Source organism: Kogia breviceps, chromosome 1 (genome assembly GCF_026419965.1).
Source record: "Kogia breviceps isolate mKogBre1 chromosome 1, mKogBre1 haplotype 1, whole genome shotgun sequence".
NCBI lineage: Eukaryota > Metazoa > Chordata > Mammalia > Artiodactyla > Physeteridae > Kogia > Kogia breviceps.
The window spans coordinates 140,365,093-140,390,210 of record NC_081310.1 but is presented as its reverse complement, the minus strand read 5'-3'; the positions used below and the strand labels follow the sequence as shown (position 1 = coordinate 140,390,210).

Here is a 25,118-nt window from a genome sequence, read left to right as displayed (position 1 = left end):
GGAAAGTTCATATGGTGCAAACTAACATTTTCTTGAATGCATCCCTTTCCTAGTTTTGAAGCAAAAAAATATATATTATAGATAATACCCTGCTCTCTGCATTACATCTGCCATTTTACCCAGGGGGGCCTATTCTTCTTTGATGGCTTGATAAGAGCAGGTAAAGCGATCTGAATGAGCCCACTGGTTGAAAGTAAAGAGGAAGTCATCAAGTCCTGTCTTCTCTTGTTCAACAGCTCTTGCTAAGGCTTTCTGAAGCTCCCCAAGCTCCTCTGAAGTTAGAGTAGTCCTCAAATCCCCTTGGTTAGTCCTTCAACCATGTATTTTATCCTTCTACAGTCCTTTTAGTGATAGAATACTTAAGATGCCCATCACATTCTATAAAACAAAATGTTAAAATGACTTGTGGGAGAGAGAAGCAGGTGAAAGGGTTGAGGATTATCAAGGACGCCAGGCAGAGTCCACAGCTCCGATTGCTTTTGGAGTGCCCTTATGGAAGCTGTGCCCAAGTCCTTGAAGAGCTGGTTTATTTCCCAAGTAAACATGGTTGCCAGCAAGAGCTATGGTGTGCTGGCTCAGAAGGGAGGGAAAGAAATGAAATACATCAGTGATGGGGGATTTGAAGGCATTTCTGAGATCATATAAACCAAAGTGGACATTTCTTCTGGATGCTGTTAGCTACTTATGCCCCCCACGTAGACCTCTTCAGTTTGCCTGCCCCAGAGAAGGCTGCTGAGAATCATTCAAGCCAGTTAAAGAAACTGCTTAAAGTAAATATCTGAAACACAAACACATTAGCTCAAAGTGCTTGAAACAGAGTAATAATCACAAAGGCCTTACTTCTTCTCTCCTTTGTACCATTCAAAGGTCGGGGGCGGCACACCTGCACCTTCGCATCTTATCAATCCGCTGCGTCCCGGGGCCACAGTGCCAGATTTAATTTCCTGAATCGTAGGAGCAACTGAAAAAGAAACAAAGAAAGAAAGAAACTGCAGGTAAGTTAAAATAATCTTCAACCGAAATATAGAGCACACATATTTTTATTCCTTCTATTTTCAAAGTAATCTTATGCCTGATAGGCCAATGCATCACATTTTCAGTGTTTTATGCTTCTCTTACAAAACTAGTCATTTTCAGCTTCATTTTTCAAGTTGGACAATAGACGAATGTTCCCAGGGAGTACAGAGTAAATGCAATACATTTTGGTCTTGCTTCCTATTGGAAAATGGCATTGTTGAGGGGAACATTTCATCTGTACTCCAGTCAAACTACACTCCAATAATAGCTCTTATTCACTGAGTGATGGCTGGGAGCAAGTAACGGGGTTTGGTGCTTTATGTTCATGATTTCCTCACAGAATACTCTAGGCGAGATGGCATTATCCCAATTTTACAAATGTGAGAACTGAAACTCAGAGAAGTTAAATAATTGGTCTAAGGTCACACAGCTACTTAGCTTCAGAGTTTGGATTTGACGTCAGACATGTTGACTCAAAGTCTGAGTTCTTTCCATATTCTGTGTTTTTCCCTACTCCCTATGCTTTAGCACATTAGTGATTTTTTAAATGTGTTTCCTTCTACCTAGAATGCTATTCTTCCCCATTTCCACAGATTCAAGACCCAAATTTAGGGGTCACCATCTCTATACTCTTCCCTGTTGCTTTGGCTGGAAATATGTTTCCCTTTTGAGTAGTTTATCTAAATCTCTCATACGACACACTTTCTATCTTGTATTGTAATTATTTATGGGTATGCCAGGAGACTTTGTCGCTGCCTAAAGGCAGGGTAAATATCTGATTCATCTCTGCATATTCAGAGGTCAAAGCACAGTGCCTGGCACAAAATGATGCTTAAAAAGCTTCATTATAGCATAGCCATTTCTTTTATTCATCAAATAGTTATTGAGCCATTGATACATACCAGGCCTTTCTCAAGGCACAAGTAGTTTTACATACCAGGTCTTTCTCAAGGCACAAGCAGTTAAACTCCCTGACATGATAAAGCTTACATTCTAGATGGGGGGGTAGGGGGAATAGCGAGATAGAGTATCAGCAGTAAATAAAATAAATAAGTAATTTAAATAAAATGTTAGAAGAAATATCGTAAAAAAAAAAGCATTAGAGCAAGGTAAGAGGAATTAGAGCAAGGAATGGGTTGCAATTTTATAAAAGCTAATCTGAGTAGGACTCATTGACAAGGAAAGATTTAAACAAAGATGATGTAGATGGGTGAGTTTGCTATGTGAGTATCTGGAGAAAGAGCCTTACTGGTGGAGAGAACAGCTTGCAGTAAGGCCCTGAGGCTGAAGCAAGCCTGGTTCAGTTGAGAAATAGCAAGGAGATCAGTGTGACTGAAGCAAAGAGAAAGAAGGGAGAGTAGCAGGAGACGGAGTGTGATGGTTCATTTTGCGTCAACATGATTGGCTCACAGAGCATCCAGATATTTGCTAAACATTATTTCTGGGTGTGACTGTGAGGGTATTTCTAATGTGATTAGAATTTGAATTCAGCAGCATATTGCCTTTCCCATGTTGGGTGCACATAATACAGTCAATTGAAGGCTTGAATAGAAAAGGCAGAGGAAAGGAGACTGTCCCTTCTCTACCTGACTGCTTGAGCTAAGGTACCAGTCTTCTGCTCTCAAACTGAGATTTACACAACTGGCTCCCCTGGTTCTCAGGCCTTTGGACTTGGTCCGAACTACACCACTGACTTTCCTGGGTCTCTAGCTTGCAGACAGTAGTTTGTGGGACTTCTCAGCCAGCTAAGAAGTGAACCACTTCCTCATAATATAATCTCTCTCTCTCTCTCTCTCTGTCTCTGTCTCTCTGTCTCTCTCTCTCTGTCTCTATATATATACATCATATATATATCACATGTGTGTATAGGTATGTGTGTGTATATAGATACACACATATATTATGGGTTTTGTTTGTCTGCAGAACCCTGAATAATATATGTAGCCAAAGGAGGAAAGATCAGATAGGACCTTGAGGGCCATTTTTAGGACTTGGCTTCTACTCTGAGTGAAATGGTGAACCACTGCAGAGGAGGGATATAATCTGACTTTTGTTTTAAAAGTATCACATCAGGGCTTCCTTAGTGGCGCAGTGGTTGAGAGTCCGCCTGCTAATGCAGCGGACACGGGTTCGGGCCCCGGTCCGGGAAGATCCCACATGCTGCGGAGCGGCTGGGCCCGTGAGCCATGGCCGCTGAGCCTGCGTGTCCGGAGCCTGTGCTCCGCAACGGGAGAGGCCACAACAGTGAGAGGCCCGCGTACCGCAAAAAAAAAAAAAAAAGTATCACATCACTCAGGCTGCTGTGTTGAGAAGAGACCACTGCGAGGCCAGGATGAAAGCTGTTGCAGTAAGAAGACAAGTGATGTTGGGAGCTCATACCGGGGTGGTAGCACCTGAGGCGGTGGAAAGTGACCAGCTTTGGGGTCTATTGTGAAGTTGGAGGCAACATGATTTCTGGACAGACTTTTTTTTTAAAAAAGAGGGTGATTTCACTTGACTTAAATAGAAAGTTAGGAATACCAATTGACTGAGATGGGTTAGGTTGTAGGTAGGATGAGTTTTGGAGGGAAACATTAGGAGTTGTATGCATGTGTCATTTTTTTTAATAGGCTACTTTCAGAGCAGTTTTAAGTTCACACAAAACTGAGTGGAAGACGCAAAGATTTCCCATATACTCCTTGCCCTAACACATGGATAGCCTCTCCATTGTCAATATCTCCTACCAGAGTGGTACATTTGTTACAAGTGGTGAACCTGCACTGAGGCACTCTTATGACTTAAAGTCATAGTTTACATTAGGGTTCACTGTCGCTGCTGTACATTCTATGGGTTTGGACAAAAGCATGATGACACATATCCATCATCATGATACCATACGAAGTATTTTCACTGCCCTTAAAATCCTCCTATTCCTAAATTTTCCTATATCTGCCTATTCATTTTTAACTACCTCACCACCCTCAGCAACCACTGATTTTTTAATTTTCTCCTTAGTTTTGCTTTTTCCAGAATGTTAAATAGTTGGGGTCATATAGCATGTAGCCTTTTCAGCTTGGCTTCTTCACTTAGTAATATACATTTAAGGTTCCTCTACGTCTTTCCATGGCTTGATAGCTCATTTCTTTTTAGCACTGAGTAATATTCCATTGTCTGTAGGTACTACAGTTTATCCATCGACCTGCTGAAGAACTTCTTGGTTGCTTCCAAGCATTGGTAATCATATATAAAGCCACTCTAAACACCTATTTTTTGTGTGGAACTAAGTTTTCAACTCTTTTGGGTAAATACCAAGAAGTGCAATTGCTGGATTGTATGGTAAGAGTATGTTTAGTTTTGTAAGAAACTGACAAACTATCTTCCCGCCAGCAACGTATGGGAGTTCCTATTACTCCATGTCCTCACCAGCATTTGGAGTTGTCAGTGTTCCAGATTTTGGTCATTCTAATAGGTATGTAGTGGTATCTCATTGTTTTAATTTGCATTTCACTGATGATATGATGTGAAGTGTCTTTTCATATGCTTATTTACTATCTGTATATCTTTGGTGAGGTCTTTGGTCCATTTTTAATTGGGTTGTTTGTATCATTTTTATTGTGTTTTAAGGGTTCTTTGTATATTTTAGATAACAGTCCTTTATCAGATGTGTATTTTGCAAATATTTTCTCTCAGTCTGTGGCTTGTCTTTTTATTTTCTTGATATTGTGTTTCACAGAGTCAAAACTTCTCATTTTAATGAGGTCCAACTTATCAACTATTTCTTCCATGAATTGTGCCTTTGGTATTGTATCTAAAAAGTCATCAACAATCCCAAGGTCATCTACATATTCTCCTATGCTATCTTCTAGTTTTATATGCATGTCCTTTTCCATAAATATTTTCTTGCCTACCAATTTACACTTAACATAGTACATATTTCAAATAACACTATGGGAAACAGTTCAATACAACAGGAACCTAGAAGGTGCAAATACTAATTCATTCAGACAAAAGATCTGAGTAAGTGTGCACTTTGGATTTATTTTAAGTTTCTTTAGAAAGCAATAAAAAAGTACAGAGTTTAATGATTTTCAATATGCAGTGAAAGTGAAAACTGTAAACACTCTTACAACAGAATATTGCCTTTCATTTTAAAAATACCTGAGCAGAGTAATCATTTTCTGTTAAGGGTGATATTTCACTTTGAAATTATAGCACCTCTATTTCTCTGTGAGATTTTTATTCTTAATAGTAAAGGTTCAATTGGAAAAACACTTGCAAAGAAATATTTTTATAAAAGTGCTTGCTAATAACTTGGTGAAAAATAATAAAAAATGATTACCAGAGAAGTTTGAATAAGAAAATGTTATGAGATAATACACATAAACACATTTATAAATACACAAATACAAACACATGCATATTCTCTAACTCAATATAAGGAACCATTTGATAAATTTTAACTTTGTTAAGCAAAGATTCACATCCCCCCCCCCTTATAAGGAACAAAATTACAAAAGATATTTATAAATGAAAACCCACTTATTGTCAATTACTATGATACTGTTTTGCTTGTGAGAAGTATAAGTAAGATTGTATTTTTACTCTTTCTCTCACAGGCTTTCATCTCTTTCTCTCTGTCTGTCACACTAAGAGGCCATAATCTTTTATGATATCCACCTATTATTGAAGATGAAATAACATATGCAACAGGAGATCCATCACAAGCTTCTATTGATAACCTGGTTAGTTTAATTACTCCTTGTTTGTCAAGGGGGCCATGACTCATTACAAACAAAACCATGAAATCCGGAACATTGCCTGAAAACCCAGGCATAATGAACCGAAATAAAAATCTAATTTGTCATTAAAAGGCTATTATGCAGTACAGGGTGCATATGGCTCAGCACTAGGTAACCATACAAGTTAAAGGGGCATGATCATGTGTCTAGGGGGTTCACAGGCTGCTGTGAAGGACACTGAAAATGGGAGATATACTAAAATGACATATGGAAGCCTAGATAAAGAACGAAACAGGAATTAACACTTGTGAATAAGAAAAAGGCCTAAGAGCATTTTCTGTGTTAGAGAATTAAAGGGCTATGGGGTGTAAGTAATAAATGTGGAGAGGGGAGTCTTAAGTAGCTTTCATTTTGAGGTGAAAATTATAAATTTGAACTTGAAAGCTGTACTGATTTTTCTTGGGGACATAAATGAACCCTTATGCTATTATTCTGCCTCTTTCGAAAATGACTATTCAAGAGGAAGAGGATTCATCCACTTATTTATTCTTCATTCCTTCATCAATTCAACAAGTATTTTTTTTCTGGGGACTACATTAATGAAAAAGTAACATTCCTGGCCTCAGAGGGCTAATATTCTTGACTTTGTATGTGTGTGTGCATGTACATGAATATGCAAACAGTAAATACATAAATACACAGTACAAAACCCATATTAACTAAGATGGAAACTGAGCAGGGTAAAAGAAAAAGGAATGCAAAGTGGGTTATTTTATATGGTGCAGTTACAGAGCTCCTTATTGATAAGGCAATATTTGAGCAGAGAATTAAATGATATGAGGAAAGGAATCATGTGGTTATTTGTAGGAAACTGTTAAAATATGAGGAAACAGAAAAGTCAAAGACCCTGAGTTGAGACCATTGAGGTAGAAACATGCTCAACAAGTTTGAGGAGCAGCAAAATGGTCAACATGACTTGAGCAGGTGAGAGGAAGAATCCAGAAGAGAAGGTTGGGTGGGTAACTGGAACTCAGATTCGGAAGGTCTGGTAGCCCATTGTAAAGCCTTTGAATTTTATTGTAAGAAGATGAGGTTTTGGAGATTTTGAGCAGAGGTGGGACATGGTTTGATTAAAATTTTATGCAGATTTTTTGGCCAATGTGTGGAACATTTTCTGCATAGGGGCAGAAGAGGAAGCAGGCAGAACAGCTAGGAAGCTGTTGTAGTAATCTTTAGGATGATGAGAAAATCATTGGCCAATCCACAGAAAAGGCAGGAATTGAGAGAAAATTTAATTAAATAGATCATTGGTCACATTGGACCTGAGTCAATTCATTTTAGTTAACTGGCAGTGAGAAGACATTTTTAGTGAAATTCCAAGTTTACACCATTCTGAACCATATTACTTTGTATAAATAAAAGAGTTCTATGGCCACTGAAATGTCTAATTAAACCCAATAGGTTTCTTTTCTAGAGCACATCCTAGAGACTGTGATGTCCATATATGCCTTATGAATCTCTTGTAGTATGGAGCTTTTCCAAATTTATGAGACCACAGAATTATAGAAAATTTTATATTGGAGGTCCTGTGCACCTAATAATTCTTGGGACACATTCTGGATATGCTGGACAGTTGGAAAAGCAGATGTCTAATGTCTATTCCATATCCTACGTTATGTGATACATGACTTTTCAAGTCAACAGTCATCACTGGTTCAACAGACTTCTGTGTGCTTATGAGCTATAATGAACTAATGAGCTTTACGTGATGAAATTATTTGCATCAGAAGGATAGGGTCACTTGTTTGCTAGAAATATATACCTCATAACAGTTATGACTAATTAAATCTCCAACTGGAGCTGTAACAGTGAATTTTATGTATGCTTGGTTAAGTTGTACCAAACACTCATTTTCCACTGGAATGTTCCATGTTTTAGGAAATCATATTGGGCCCTTCCTAGAAAAGACAATCAAATGGTAAAACCTGAGTGGTTGCTTGCAGGGCTTATTTCTTTCACCTTCATCATCACCCTCCATTTCTCTGTGAATTTTGATCCTGGCCCAGAAGTGAGAGTAGGAGTGTAAATATATGCATATATAGGCATTTTTATTTCTGGAACTGTTTTTCCTTCCATGGAGATAGTTTTTTTGTTCTACTCAGATGTAACTTCTTTTAATTACACCAAAGCAGCAAAGAAGGTGATTACTTAGGCCCCTCAAATTCATAAGTACAAAGGCATCCTTTGGAATAGACTGATTTATGTGCAATGCTGAAATTTAGGCATCCCGCCCTTGTATCAAATTGTATATGGTTGTGAGCTGAAACAATTGCACAGTGGAAAAAAAATCAATTTCAGATGAATGTTATTGGACAGATGTGGGGAATGGCAAAGGACAGATGTTGGGGAAGGTCAACAGTGAAAGGGTCAAGAAGGGATATTTAACACCTGTGTAATTAGATACTCATAAAAAAACGAGTCTTCCCTTTTCATTTACTCAGTGGGATTATTTCCTTTTATTGTTTAGCCAGTCATTTCAGGATGAAGATAATTAAATGTTCTTCATTCAAAACTCCAGGCTCTGCAGGTGCAAACAACAGAACCTCTGCACTTGGCACCCAACAAGCCTAATCCAGATTCAAGTTTTCTTAGTTACATGACAATAGCCACAAAGACCTTCCTCTCTTGCCATCCTCAATGGGAGCTTTGGTTTTGTACAAAGTCTTATTATCAAAAAAATGAGTGAATCGGAGAATTGCTTTAATAACTTTAGTGAAGTGAAGTAGCTTCAGTGAAACTTTAGAACTTCAAAGGCAAAAGAATTTGATCATCACCCCGCCACCTCAAAATAATGGACAATGATAAAGGTGCCATGTTAAATAATTACAACAATAAAGAAGAGTACGGAATAATAATAAGAAGTGAATCGTGAAGAAATCCATCCTAGAGAAGCTACATGGGAGAACACTGTGGCAAATAAGCATGTTGACCTTGGTCTAGATTCTGAAACTTGTGAGCTACATTAAGGCAGCCTTGGTCAAATGCAGTTTTTGAAAAAAAAAAAAAAAAAAAATTAAGGTTTCCAGTACCTACCAGAGAACACATCATGTAAGACGTGCCTGTTCAACACACTACTGTTACAGGTGAGAATGATGATAGTTGAAAAATTTCTTCCTTGAAGATAGGTTGCAACTCAGGGTGGGAAATATATGAAAATCTTTCCAAGGTTGTCATAGATCTCACAGAAATGGATCACATCGTCAATAAAACGTTTCTATGAAGCACATATGTCCTTATCTTATGGACTAATTTGATTTTAAAGAAAACTAAGAACTCCATGCTCTTGCTAAGAGAAAATTTTTTAAAAATTATCTAGTTAGTTTTTTTTTTTTTTAAATCAAACTACTGTAGTATAGTTAAATCATAGTCTTCATGACATAAGGGACTTTCACATTGATTACACCTCTGGTCAGCTTTCACAGAGAGTGAAAATAATCCAGCTTGTAAGGTACTTCCTGCTTCGCCAAGACCTTAAATATTTACACAGTGGCAAAACAGTGTAGTAAAAAGGCCCCGCTTTGCAGTCAAGAAAAAGTGGTTCTAACATTTATCATCTGAGTTAGTTAATGCTTTTAAACTCCAGTTTTTGCATCTGTAAAGTAAATAGTGCCTACTTCATAAGATTGCTATGCGGACAACGTAAAATACTTCTTGTAAGGTGCTTACCCTAGTGTTTTGCACTGAGCAGTCAATAAAATCTTTGGCTATTATTTAACAGAATTATTACAAGTGAATAGGGTATCACAGCTATGTTGCCTTTAAGAGCATAGAATCGTGATAAGATACAGATAGAAAAGGAAACTAAGATTTTTTGTTGTTTTTGGGGTTTTTGTTTTTGAATCATTGTCTTTGTGCTGCAAGCATGTGATTAATTTAATTCAAAGCTAGACTAGTATAACACTTTTTACTCTCCCAGAATTCCATAATTATTCTGCTTTCTTACTGTAGTTAACCAAGAAAAATTTACCTCGTAATGCATTTGTGGCAGACCTTGTCTTATGTCTCATTGACCAAGAAGTAAGAGGCTTGGGTTCAACAATGTGATAGAACATCAAAAGTGTATGGACGGGCTTCCCTGGTGGCGCAGTTGTTGAGAGTCCTCCTGCCGATGCAGGGGATGCGGGTTCGTGCCCTGGTCCGGGAAGATCCCACATGCCGTGGAGCGGCTGGGCCCGTGAGCCATGGCCGCTGAGCCTGCACGTCCGGACCCTGTGCTCCACAACAGGAGAGGCCACAACAGTGAGAGGCCCACATACAGCCAAAAAAAAAAAAAAAAAAAAAAAAGTGTATGGAACACATAGGTGTCCGTCCTAGAAAGATGTGTAACTGTGGAGGTATGTCATGTGTTAGGGTATATACAAAATCAATGTACTAATTCAGTTAAGCATATGATGAGGTCATTTTCTCTTTCAAAAGAATGACAATGATAAGAATTTTGCATGTTAACTAAACTTCAATATTCAATATTCATTATGACAGTGTACTAAGTTGTGATCTCTAATTCCCTTATGTTTACACAGGTGTGTAAAAAGTAAAATATTTTGTAAAAAAAAATTCAGAGCTAAGATCTATAACTGCGTATTAAGTCCGATTTTAGGGGCATTGGTGAAGGTCTTAGCACTGTTCCCCTAAACCCTCAAAGAAAAATCTGTGCATTGTTTAAAATTACAACATAAGGGATTCTTTTCCTAAACTCATGGTTTAACGCTATTATAATATTTAATCCTTTCAAGGGAGTTGAATATACCTAAGCTTTTATTAGTCAAAAATATTGTGGTGTGAATGATCTTATATTGTGTTATTAGTGTACATCTGTGAGAAGCCATTTAAGGATGGATAGTTACGTTATTTGTGACTCATGAAGAAGTAGATACAAGAACAGGAGAGAAAGGGTTATATAATGAGAAGTTTGTTCGTGATTAGGCAGAATTCATTCATATCATGCTTTTGGCAAGGGTCGGCACTAGTGAAATTACAGCCTGAAGTAGCTGTCCCCTTGTAGTCAGCAATGCTTACTCCAGTGATGCATCCACTGTAAAATATGCCTGAGATTTATTGGGCCACCAGCTGTATCAATAGGAATTAAATGGTTCACTGTTTTCCTAGCTGTTCACCAGACTTTCTTTCTTTAGACTTCATTCATGATTTGCTCTCTTCTCTGTTGTCAGTCATGCTGAATTATAGCTGTATGTGATTGATTTGGATACAATGAACAAGTCTGCAAGAACTGTGAAGTTGGGATTCTCCAAAGGCATCTTCTTTCCCAGCACATATGATCCTGTAACAAAAGTTGTCCATCATACAAACCTTCAAATTCTTAAATATTTGAATGTATTCTTCTCATATTGAAGCTGTTATAAATTTCCTGATATAAAAATTATTTTTTAGTGAATCCTCCCCCCCCGGAAAAAAAAAACACAGATTAGAAGAATTCAGATGCTTTCTATAGATTACCTGTAAAATATTAAAATATCCTTGGGACTATTTTTCTCATGGGGAAAAGTTTCTAGTTGTATTAATCAGTTAAGATATGCTGCTTAAGCCTCTATTATGTTTACTGTCATGCTTTAAGTCATGGTACATTTTTAAAACTTAATATTGATCTCTCAGAATGTGAATAAACTAGACTTATATATAAATTTAAGATTTTTGCAGTTAATCAGTGTAAAATAAACGATAAAAATAAAGATTTAATCTGTAATAGATGGGGATAGCATTGGTAGAATCTTTTCTTAGGCTAATTTTTAATCTGTTCATGTTTCCCTCTGGTCTCAGGGCCAGCTTCCTCCAAGGACCTATTGGTAAATCTGAACGCACCAAGGACTCTTGGGATGGTATAACTTCTGACCTCTGCAGAATAATCACTGGATCCTATTTCTTAGTTGACTGAATGGTTTATTATTTCTTCTTGTTTCTGTGGCCTTCAATAATCTTAAAATAGCACATTTTAGGGCTTCCCTGGTGGCACAGTGGTTGAGAGTCCACCTGCCGATGCAGGGAACACGGGTTCATGCCCCGGTCTGGGAAGATCCCACATGCCGTGGAGCAGCTAGGCCAGTGAGCCATGGCTGCTGAGCCTGCACGGCCGGAGCCTGTGCTCCGCAACAGGAGAGGCCACGACAGTGAGAGGCCCGCATACAGCAAAAAAAAAAAAAAAAAAAAGCACATTTTAAAAGTTGATTAACATTCAGTTATTAAAATTGTTTAATTCTGAGAAATGAATAATTCATATTGCTAATATATTCTAAAGAATTACTTTCCAAACACACTATCTTAGAGGGAAAGAAAAAAAGCCTTTGAGTAGCTAGAAAAAAAAGGGCAGAAATTAAAGAAAAAATAAGATTTATATTACAGAAATCTAATTGTAAACTACCCATTTCTCCCTGCCCACTGCCCTCAAATGTATGAAGGAGAACGTTGGAAGTCTAGCAAGCCTATAGGAAATATGCTAAGTGAATGACATTTTCCAAAACTATAGGCACAGATTCTCTAGTAAGAAGATGAACATTAAACTGAACCACTTTTACCTCTCCATTTATTTCGAGTTGTCAATCAGCTGTGTGCTCAGACCTGCAACCTGGACGTTTTCCTGTTATATTACTTCTACATGGCTCAAAGAGTAAAGCCACAGAGGTCATGACTGTGAAACAGATGTGCTTTATCCATAGACTTGCCATGGACTTATGAACAAGGACAAAAACAACCTAGCAGGAAGTGATACTAGTTGTAGAATTGAGAGGTAGTTTTTCTTCCTATTTGAAAAACACAGTCTTGGACACTTCTATTTATGGAGAATGAAAGCTAAATCAGAGCAAACACAGTAAGTAGTAAGTAAGACCAAAAGAATAAGAAGACAAAGTGGGAGAGACATTTTGCCTACAAATAGTGTATCTTAAAGAAATTTACAGATGTGGGAAGGAGGGGTGGTAGAAAAAATGTAATTTTCAGAAACAACAGTATGGGTTTATTTGGGACTAAGAATGTTTTACAAGGGAAAAAAAATGTCATCTTTCTTGAAATGATTAAATAAAACGTGGTTTGAGAAAACTCTGCCTAACAGCAAAATCAATTTGACAACTGATGGGTTTGTCAAGAAAGGAGAAGTCTGATTAACAAATAAGAAGTTCCATGTCAGCAACAGCAGCTCATGAATAAATTATTAGCAAAAATGTTTAGGCTCTTTCCTCTTCTGCTCTGAAATAAAAAATATATATACATGCATCTGATACCCTCCTTATAATCTCAATCTTACTTAGTGCCCTTTAAATCGAAATCTCTAGATTCCTCTCTATTTACTGCTCTCATCCTGCAAAGCTTATCTGTGCATTCGATGAACAGCTCGTATTACCAGTTTATCAGTGTCATTACAAAATATTTCAAAGTCTTGAGGGACTCAATAATATTGTAGGTTCTACCTTTAAAATGCATCTTATCACTCCTCACCACCCCATAACTCTCATGCTGGTGCAAGCTAACACTACTTGTTGCTTAGAATATTGCAAGTCTCCTAACGGGCCCCCTTGCTCTCTCCACAGCCCATTCTCAATATAGCTTATGTTTTTTTCATTCCTTTATACTTAGTTAGATGAATATATATGTATAGATAATGCATAATATATATTAATACTAAATAATAAATACATGTTGAATATATTTATTATATAAAAATATATTTATTTATATATGTAATTAAATTTAATATATTCCTTATTTAGATATGGTTTGGAACAAAGCATCTGAAATTAATTAGTTAACTTTAGCATTTCATTTGTATGTATTATATAATACCACATGTAGTACTATATAACTCAGCATTAAAATACTATGTACCTGGGAAGCAGAGTTCTAGAAAAAATGCAGGCAGTATTTGTCTATGGCTTCCACCAATATATGGTGCCTCAGAAAGCAATCACAGATAACCTTTAGGCTTATGCCATGTTTCAGTCAGCTATTGCCACAATAATACTGTGTAACAAATCACCACCTCATTTTGGTGACATATAACAACCAACATCTATTTCTCACTTATGTGACTACTCTGTCACTCTGTCATAACACCAATTAGTCAAAGCAGTCACATGGGGCTTCCCTGGTAGCACAGTGGTTGAGAATCCGCCTGCCGATGCAGGGGACACAGGTTCGTGCCCCGGTCTGGGAAGATCCCACATGCTGCGGAGCGGCTGGGCCCATGAACCATGGCCACTGAGCCTGTGCGTCCGGAGCCTGTGCTCGGCAATGGGAGAGGCCACAACAGTGAGAGGCCCGCGTACCACCAAAAAAAAAAAAAAAAAAAAGCAGTCACATAGTCAAGCCTGTCATCAGTGGGGCTGGAAAACAGTATTCCATCTACATTTAGAGGGGGTTGGGAGTCAACATTGCCAAGGAACAATCTAGACTCTTACTTGTAAGTAGAATTTTCTTTTCTTTTCTTTTCTTTTTTGGTCACGCCACATGGCTTGTGGCATCTTAGTTCTCCAACCAGGGATCAAACCTGGGCCCTCAGCAGTGAAAGCATGATGTCTTAACCATTGGACTGCCAGGGAATTCCCAAGAATTTTCCAAAGCCATTCGGGCTCAAAGTCTCTTCCATACTTAAGCCAAAGAAAGTTATATGGGTCTGCCTTGAAAAGGAAAGTTTTTTATCTTCTGCTAAGGAAATGGAATATCTGAAATGAATTATGGATTTCATAGTAAGCTAATGTGAGGAATATCTGACTGAAGATAGACTATAGAGAACAGAGCTGTCATGGAAACCAAAAGAATAGCAAGTGCTATGCAAACCAAGTACTGTGGAAAACTAGCATGTCAGGAAGATGTTGTTAGAGCACCCCAGAAAGGCTGATGAGGACTCACCTTAGGAAGACTCCCCACTTCTTCAGCCATTACAAATGAAATGCATTTGAAAATTGGGAGGTTTGTCCATGTTCCTGTATCATCTACTGACAATATTTATTCTTGAGTTATTGTCTGTTCTCTTAATCATTTATTTACTCATTGCTATTGGTCAAGAATACATTAAAACAACTCTTGCCTTAGAGAAGCTCAGGGCTCTAGTGGAATTTAAAACTGGCCAATGATGTATCATAATCTTCTGTGTTTCTTTAATGACTAGCCCAGTATGAGGCACATAGTGAACACTTAAAAAATGTTCATTAAATAAATGAATGTGATGAATGATAATTTTTATAAAATATTATAATTCTATAACTTGCTATAATTAATCCTCCAGGTTTTGCAGCTCAATACAGTTAATTCCAATGAGTTACATTCAATGTTGTGTTTATTATGTTCATGTAATGTATAGTTGATACTTAAGTACATCTGTATTGTATTGGTAAGTACTGACACCATTGCCATTTGTAAATAATGTATATTTCTTAAAGAATTTTTTTAATAAAGAAATTTTATTGAGCAGCATATGGAAATAACAAAATTTGGGGCATATTTCACCTAAAATGTAATCTAAATCTAAAAACTTCTTTGAAAATCTTATACTTTCTAGAAATAAAGTGCTGTATGTTGGCCAAATAAATGGATATGCTTGCTAAGGAAATGAGTATTTATTTTGACTAGAATCTTTGCTGTTAGTTGATATGAAATATATTTATGAGTCCAAACAATTTATTTACTTTGTGTATAAATTGCAGAATATGATTATAAACTAGAAAGGTGATCTGTATATACTGGGCATATTAGAAGCAGTTTATCTGTTTGTGTATAAAAGAAGCAGGATGAATGGTTCCAGAACAATGTTAAAAGCAATGTGTCCTGCTTCTGTTATCATTTTGGTTAAATGCTCAGTTTAGAATTTCTGCCTGAATCTGATTTCACCATTTTTTTTTTTAAAGTGGAAATTCATAGTAGGAGGTGAGTATGACTATAATGTAAAAAGTGTAAAGACTGGTCAAGACTATGCTCCCTGTTGGGTCTATTATCTTCAGGCTCTTTCCAGTGTGTTCCACTGTGTGCCCCATGAAATAATGGTCCATTATGGTTTTATGTTCTTCTTACTGAAATAATCCTATGAGGTGGTCTAATAGCATCAAATAACTATTTCAATGTGGTTTTGTGCATGTGTGTGCATGTGTGTATTAGCTGTTTCTTCCAAATGGAAATAAGCCTGTATTTGGTAACTAAACCAAATGTTTCCAGGGCATTTTAAATGCATAATTCATAAACCCAAAAATGGTAAAACAATGTACAGACTCTACTGGCATTCATTTAGCTATAGAAAATATGCAAAACACTAGGTAGAACAGGTTTTGTGTTTTACATTTCAATGAGCTTTGGGATTTTCATGCATATTAGTTATGTTGCCCTAATTGCTCATTATAATTCTAATGTGCATTTTATATTTAATTACAATGCTTATAAAGATTTGGTATGGACAGTAAATTATTATAACTAGCATGTGCATAATGATTATGTGCTGAATTTATTAACTTTTATACCAGAATTCTGTGTTAGTAACTTTCAGTTTCACCTTGGTGATTAACCGTATTGTCTGATTAAACAAATATTTGTGTGGAATTAATTGTAAATGTCAAAACCAGTGTCAACTTTTTTGCTTTTTGCCAATTTTCATCAAATTTTATATTTAGTTTCCTTAGCTTATTTAATTACTAGACAAGCTCATTTCAAAATATTAAAGTGTTATTAATTTTCTTAATTATTTAAAAGACTGTAAACTTGTTAACACATTTCAACAGGGAGCCCAATGTCAGATGATTAGAAGTTTTCTGCTAGAGTAGGTAAAGCTAAATGGTTTTCTGAGATATCAGCGAATTTATATCCTAAACACAAAGGTATGTTATTTTAAAAAATTCTCATATCTTATTAAAATTAAGAATAGTTGGCTTCTATCAACAAGAATTTCTCTTCCCATTTGGCACAGTGCATTTCCACAAGTCTTAAATGTTAAGTTTTTGCCAAATAATTGATAATTAGAATGATAAAAAATTTTTCTTGTAAAATTCACATTCATTTATGGAGGAAAAAGCATAACCAGAACCTGAATGTGAATTAGACAATAACTATGTCAGATGAGGTCTATATTTTTTCACTCCAGATAGGGTTATTTCTGACCCAGGTAATATTTATCTTCAGTGAAATAAAAGGAGGGTATAAAAGACAAACATTATATAAGATTTAGCAAGGAGGTTTTTATCTGAGAATTTCCTAAATATAAACATCTATATAGTATAGCATTAAGGATTCAATTCGTATCTTAGCTTATGGATAGTTACTAGTTATGGGATAGTAGGCAAATATGGTAACGTTTAAAATTTTAATTCCTGCCTATGTAATACAGGGATGATACAATCTACCTCAACAAGTCTTTTTTGTGGCAATTCAATGAGATGTTGTATATAAAGAATGAGTGTGTCTTCTTTGGAGAAATGTCTATTTAGGTCTTTAGCCCATTTTTGGATTGGGTTATTTGTTTCTTTGATATTGAGCTGTATGAGCTGCTTGTATATCTCGGAGATTAATCCTTTGTCAGCTGCTTTATTTTCAAATGTTTTCTCCCATTCTGAGGGTTGTCTTTTCATCTTGTTTATGGTTTCCTTTGCTGTGCAAAAGCTTTGAAGTTTCATTAGGTCCCATTTGTTTATTTTTGTTTTTATTTCCATTATTCTGTGAGGTGGGTCAAAAAGGATCTTGCTGTAATTCATGTCATAGAGTGTTCTGCCTGTTTTCCTCTAAGAGTTTTATAGTGCCTGGCCTTACACTTAGGTCTTTAATCCATTTTGAGTTTATTTTTGTGTATGGTGTTAGGAAGTGTTCTAATTTCATTCTTTTACATGTAGCTGTCCAGTTTTATGAGCACCACTTATTGAAGAGGCTCTCTTTTCTCCATTGTAGGCTCTTGACTCCTTTGTCATAAATTAGGTGACCATATGTGCGTGAGTTTATCTCTGGGCTTTTTATCCTGTACTATTGATCTATATTACTGTTTTTGTGCTAGTGCCATACTGTCTTGATGACTGTAGCTTTGTAGTATAGTCTGAAGTCAGGGAGCCTGATTTGTCCAGCTCCATTTATCCGTCTCAAGATTGCTTTGCCTATTCAGGGTCTTTTGTGTTTCCATACAAATTGTAAAATTTTTTGTTCTAATTCTGTGAAGAATGCCATTGGTAATTTGATAGGGATTGCATTGAATCTGTAGATTGCTTTGGGTAGTATGGTCATTTTCACAATATTGCCAACAAACACATGAAAAGATGCTCAGCATCAGTAATCATTAGAGAAATGTAAATCAAAACCACCATTAGGTATCACCTTACACCAGTCAGAATGACCATCATCAAAAAAGCTACAAACAATAAATGCTGGAGAGGGTGTAGAGAAAAGGGAACCCTCTTGCACTGTTGGTGGGAATGTAAATTGATACAGCCACTATGGAGAACAGTATGGAGGCTCCTTAAAAAACTAAAAATAGAACTACCATATGATCCAGCAATCCCACTACTGGGCCTATACCCTGAGAAAACCATAATTTAAAAAGAGTCATGTACCACAATGTTCATTGCAGCATTATTTACAATAGCCAGGACATGGAAACAACCTAAAAGTCCATTGACAGATGAGTGGATAAAGAAGATGTGGCACATATATACAATGGCATATTATTCAGCCATAAAAAGTTATGAAATTGAGATATTTGTAGTGAGGTGGGTGGACCTAGAGTCTGTCATACAGAGTGAAGTCAGAAAGAGGAAAACAAATACCATATGCTAACACATATATATGGAATCTAGAAAAATGGTACTGATGAATCTAGTGGCAGGGCAGGAATAGAGATGCAGACATAGAGAATGGATTTGAGGACACAGGGGGAAGGAGAGGCTGGGACAAAGTGAGGGAGTAGCATTGACATATATACACTATCAAATGTAAAATAGATAGGTAGTGGGAAGCTGCTACACAGCACAGGGAGATCAGCTCAGTGCTTTGTGACAACCTAGAGGGGTGGGATAGGGAGGGTTGGAGGGAGGCTCAAGAAGGAGGGGATATGGGGTTATATGTATACATATAGCTGATTCACTTTGTTGCACAGTGAAAACTAAAACAACATTGTAAAGCAATTATACTCCAATAAAGATGTAAAAAAAAAAAGAACGAGTATAAAGAAGGCCTGGCATATAATGAACATTTGAAAATGTGAGGTGCTTTCACAGAAACATTATTGCCACCATGATTCAAAGTGATGATTTTTCAGAGCAATGTAGGCAGCTAGCATTCATCTTCCTCAAATCCTCCAGTATGATCTATCCATTGATGAACGTGGTATGTGTATATGTACACATATAATTACGTATGCATATATGTATTACATATTCATTTGTAGGTTATAGGTACATAAATATATGTATATATTTGCATAAATGTTTTATTAAAAACCACTAACTTGCCATTACTTGACCACTTAGGATATAGATATAAAATCTCATATACCGTTCCATTGTTTACCATGTACTTGAATTCCTAGTTCATCTTTTGCATTACTCTTATGAAAACCATCATCTATAGACTTGTATGATACATATTTATGTATGCTATTAAATGATATTGTTGAATTTCTATATCAGTATCATAACTTTAATAGTAAAGCCATTATATATAACTATTATATTACTATGTGCAAATTATATTATACAATTATATATAGAAAATACATATAGTTATATAGTAATATAGCATATTATTTTTATAGCATCACTATCAATAGTAATGCTATTATCTAATAATACTATATTATGTATCATAACTGCATAAGTCTTTTAAAGTATTTCTAACAAGATTAAATTCTAAAAATTTACTTTGAAATTACCATTGTGTCAAATTGTATATTGTTTGTGGTACTCTATGCACAGAGATACAAGAGTAAATTAAAATGTTTTTTGTTTATTTACCCATTTCTTTGTCATCCATGCATTTGATCCAACATGCCCAATCTTACTACTCTCATAACTGAACAGTCTATACATTTTCCATACTTGGAGCTCCCTGCTACGAGGAGATGCCCAGGAATTCTTTGTCATCTCTTCAGTAATTAGCTGTTACTGTCTCTTGGCAGTCACAGATCTAATGTTTACACTTCTTAACTTTCACTGAGTTATTTCAAAGGCCTGTGACTTGTACTGTTGGTCATTTTTCTGTGGTGCAAAATTGAATCTTGTGTGATTATATTGTGGGTAGGGTGGACTGGAGAGGTTTGAATTTTAAAATGTGAAATTGGCTCAGCTCACTTCAGCAGCCAAGGGCTGAACTATGGAAATTTCAACAAGAATGGGCAGTCCTGGGGGAAGAAATTAACTGAAGGTGGGAGCTGGGCAGAAGTGTCCATCTTCATGGAGAGTCAAGGATATAGGAGGGATTTTAATTTAATATATTTTGCTTCTCTCTATCCCCTTGTTCACTCCCAGCCAAAGAAGGAATGACTGATGTTTGCAAGTGTAGACAGGAATGGCTATGTATAGATTAACCACCTCTCTGTCTTTGGTCTGTGGTCACCAGCTCTCAGCAGGACATAAACATTCTGCTCAGTGACTCCATGGAGGAGTTTTACAAAAGCAAGCAGCCCACATTGGGCAGCTTGTGGTTTGCTATTTTGTCTGTAATTGGAAGGTAAGTTCACTTCTCATGAGTATTATCACCTGGTGCACTGGACCAGAATCCTCAAGAAATAGGCAAGGAGAGGGGTTTAAGGAGCAAAATAAGCATTCAGATCTAGAGGTTTTTAGAGGGCCCAGGTTGTTTTGGACTTGGAGTTACAGGCACTCTGTGGGTAATTTTCATAGTCCTGTGGCTTTCTTTGAACTGCTCTGACCAGAATACAGCTTTAAGTCTTAGGTGTGAGCTATATGGGATTTTCACACTAGCTTGTGGATCTTTGTCCTGGATCTTTGTCCAGGGAGAATGACTTTTATGATATAGGTGAGCAGCAAAACTATATAGAAACAGAGTCATTTTTAACTGGAGTGGCCTGAAGCAAGCAGGAAGGCCATGCCTGACCTTAAAGAAAGAACAGGTGGGCCCAGTGGGTGGCCCTAGCAAAACACTAGAACAATAAGCCAGGCCAACTATGGTAAAGACAAGCAGCACAAGAAGGCCTTGACAGGCACCAGCCAATCTGGCTTTAATGTGTAGGCTGCTGAAGCTTAACTTGGAACTCTCCCGGCACATGTAGCCTGGTAATGTAGATGCAGTGGGAATCTTCCACATTTCTATTGTGTTTTTTACCCAGGTCTGTAGGATGAAAGCCCAGAACCTTTTAATAGCAATGATCCTGAGTTCCCGAATAGGTAGACACTGCTAGTTCAGCTGCAGTTTGGTTTCTTTTATGATTTGAATTTATATCAGGACTCAAAGAGAAGATTCTGAAGGGACTAACCTTGGAAACATGAGGCTTGTCCACAGCTCTGAAGAGTCATTTCCCACTACTGTGAGGCCAAGGTAAGTCTGGACTTATTAATGACACAGACTCAGGAAACAGCTTTTGATTGCTGAGATACAAATTGTGGCTTTATTCACAGAAGAGCCTTAGATTTTATTAATAAATAAAAAGTATTAAGGACACTTATTATAAGGAGAATATTCCATCTTGGATGGAGGTAGAGAAACAATTCAATACTATTGCTGCAGATTTGAGCAATAAAAGAGGTAGTTTTTAAGCCTCCTGGGCAGAAATAAGTAATCAGGTTAGTTCAGAAAGTTAAGGAAGAAATGGAACGATACAAAACATTTGTTTCAGTCATAACTGAGGAGCAGTGGATAATTCAAAACCAAAAAAAGGAATCCAGACTAATTAAATGGTAGAAGAGGGAGAAGGTATCAGCAAACAGTTGAAATCTTAGAAGCCAGTTCAGATAGATATGACGGAGAACATGGCATATTAAAAACCTGAAGATGGTGATATATAGGAAAAAGGAATACTCAGTTTCAATTGCTCTCAATCAGGGTATCAGGAAAGGGACATATGCTAGTTATTTACTAGCTAAAAACAAAACAAGCAACCCCATTCCCCAACTAAAAAAACAGAAAAACAAAATGAGAATAAAACAAGCTATCACTGGCTGCAGGGTGAATCTAATATTGGAAGAGAGACAGAGGGGATGAGAGAGAAGAGTCAGGAACATATTGTAGCAATTAATAAGGTTGAGGTACAAAAGTTGAGTTACAGTGGTAAAGACAGAAGATAAGGAAGGATTGGGGAGAATTATGTAAGAGGCAAAATGGATAGGACTGGTTATAGATTGGATATGAGGAGAGAGGAAGATGGGAATGTTAAAAATTACTCGTGGGTTTTGTTTAGCACAACTGGATGGATGATCATGACAGTGGAAAATAATGTAAGTAGTTGATGATAGAAGATGCCTGCAAATCCTAAATTCAATCTGGGAATACACTGAGTTTGAGATACTCTTAAGACATCCAAGAGTCAATATCAAATGAAGAGATGGGTAGAAACGTCTCAAGTCCAGAGGAGAAACTGGCCCAGGTTATGAATGAGTCACCTGTGCAAAGGTATTAATTGATGTCATAAGTAGGCATGAGACTGCAGGATTGAGAAAGAGATTTTAAAATCTGGTGTCTCCTATTTTGTTACTATGCACTGTAAGAATCCTTCACATTGTCTAAGTCATGCTACTCATATGGTATCTTGATTACCAATAAATATATTAAGTTCCTGCCCTGGAAGAAATAACATTGTACAAAAGCAAAGAATCTTAAAAGCAAGCAAACACTCAAAGACAAACTAATTCAAAGATAGAAGTAACTGGTATCTCAGAAGTGCTCTTAATCTTTCTTAAGTACATGCAATGATCTGTATTATACAAATATAGATGAATTTTTCATACCCTTTAAATATTTTCTGAATAGAAATCCTTAGAGTGGTAGTGTGAGGGGAGACCTAGAAATAACTAAATGTTTTGTTTAAAAATATATTACAGTAAGTTCTGAGAAAGAATAGTGTTGGCTTTGTCAAAAGGTAAAGTATATAATAGAAGGAATAAAAATTTCAAGAGACATGAAAAAAATAATTTCTATTTCTAATTGGTTTTGGGGAAATTATTCATCTGAAAATTTTCTACATATATTTCATACCTTCCTAGTCTTCATTAAATCATTTCATTTTTATGTCTTTTAGGTTTTTGTTTATCAAAATTGTAGAAATATTTTTTTGAAAGGCAAAGGTAAATAGACATCCATGTGATGAGTAAAACAAACTGTGAAAGATTAGAATTACTATCAGGGCAAGATATATCATGGAATGGTAGATTGAGAAGAATTAGCACTGAATCATTACCATCAAAAGGCAAGCTTCTTCATATTGAGAGAAGATTTAATAAGATTCTATCAGATTCTAATGCTTTCTAAGAGAAATTTTCAAACAATATTTTCCATATATACCTGGTATATTTGTATTTAATTTTATAGAATGGCTTACTATTTTGATTTGACTACTATATTGTTTGGCATTTTAAAAAAATTGTGAAACGCTTTACATAACTGAATGTTATCCAGTGGAGACTTTAGTAAAACCATAATATATGTGCGTTCCATTTAGCAAAAGCAGATGATATTTATAAATGTGCTTGGAGCTCTTTAGAGAATTCTTTCCCCATCAGCCCGAGGTCCTATTTCTATAAGAGTAGGCCAGTTCTTTGAAGTCAGGGAAAGGACTGGAGTAAATGAAGATCCTTACAAGTACTTATGTGGGAAATAGGAGTAGGGTGAATAAGGAAAAATGTATAAAATGTACAGTGTGAAGAGTACCAACAGATTTGTTCTATGTCTCCCTTTTCAATCAGAAATGAAAAAAATCAGGTTTAACAATGTTTCCCACAGTCATGAGGTTCTAGTAATATAGCATATGATTCTCTACACGTCCTGTTGATGTGAACAGCTTTAATAAGCCTCCCTTCATATGCATATGTCTAAACAAACCAAATATGCCAGGGTGTTATTATATATTGTCAAGCTCTGAGCTTATTTTAGAAACAAATATTCATTAAGTAACTTATATGTCCTAGAACTTCAGGGCATTTAAAGATGAATAAAATAAATTCCTATCATTTCAAAGATTTACACGTTCCCCATATTATTGTTTGATTACTCAATTATATATGATCACACAAAAGTAAAATATCCTAATATAAAATTAAAGGAGTGCTTAGTTTAACTGAGAGGGGCTTTACAGTGATTGTTATCTTTAGGTATATAACTTGGTATTAAGAAATCCGATTTCTATAGATAACAAGGTAGTGACAGTAGAAGTCTAAATGTTCACTGCTTATAGAAATTATATAAAAATCTATATAAAACTTTTTAGATGCGATGTAATTATAATCACAGTGAAGGTAGAATAGGAAAGCAGTCCCACTGATGTTACTATAGTTAATCAAAATTTACTATGTAAAAAAGAATTTACTATGTATATCTTTCTCTAGGAGGACTAGGGGAATAAAAGGAGAAGAAAGGGAAGAAGGAGAAAAGGATGATGGGAAAGAGGAAGAAAAAGAAAATCATCTGAGTAATAGGGTTGGTAGAGATTTACAGTGGTCACTTAACCCATGTTATTGTCTCAAGGAATTATAAACCCAATCTCTCATTCACAGCGTCCCTAGCCAAATAGTAATCATGATAATTAATGTAAACTAAGTGTATACTATATGTCAGAAACAGCAAATTTCCCTAAAGGCACTCTCTTATTTAAGAACCACATGTGTCTGGTGCTATTTTATTTTTATCTTAAAGATGAAAAGGCTGAAGTTAGAGAGGAAGTTACCTTCCCAAGTTCACTTAGCTGACAAGTTAGATTCAAGTCCAGATCTGTCTCACTTAGAAATTCTCATTATAGAGATAAACATAGATTATTCCACAAACAGTTTTGTCTGTTCAACTAATTTCATCACGAGAGAATATTCTTTTCATTCTCAATTAACAAACCACCTCTTCTTTAAAGCCCAACTAAATCCTTCCAGAAAGACATCCTCCCTCCCTCCAGTGTGTTCTCCTCTAATGGATCACTTGGGACCTGTTAGCATGACAGCACAGTACAGCTCTGAAATGGATTTAAATTTTGTATGAGTCTTTGAGCATGTTCTCTAACTTCCATAATACTGTTTACTCATTAGTTAAATGGGAATGACATCTTCCTTGTAGAATGCTGTAAAAATCAGATCATGAAGATAAGTATTTAGCAAGTGTCTGGTTCAAAAGAGGAACTCAAAAACAAGAATTTCCTTTTGATGCTTGATTCTCCAAGTAGGACATGAGCTACACAGTGATAAGAACACAGTCTTATCTTTATAT

At 36.2% G+C, this 25,118-nt stretch overlaps 1 protein-coding gene across 1 annotated transcript in view; it reads right to left on the bottom strand.

Moving 5' to 3' along the window:
* The window catches only part of NEGR1 (neuronal growth regulator 1), a 921,576-nt gene that overhangs the window by 205,294 nt on the left and 691,164 nt on the right, over window positions 1-25,118 (bottom strand). Inside the window, exon 5 of the mRNA XM_067005821.1 lies at window positions 841-961. Coding sequence (XP_066861922.1) covers window positions 841-961 — 121 coding nt within the window. The remainder of the gene's footprint in view (window positions 1-840; window positions 962-25,118) is intronic.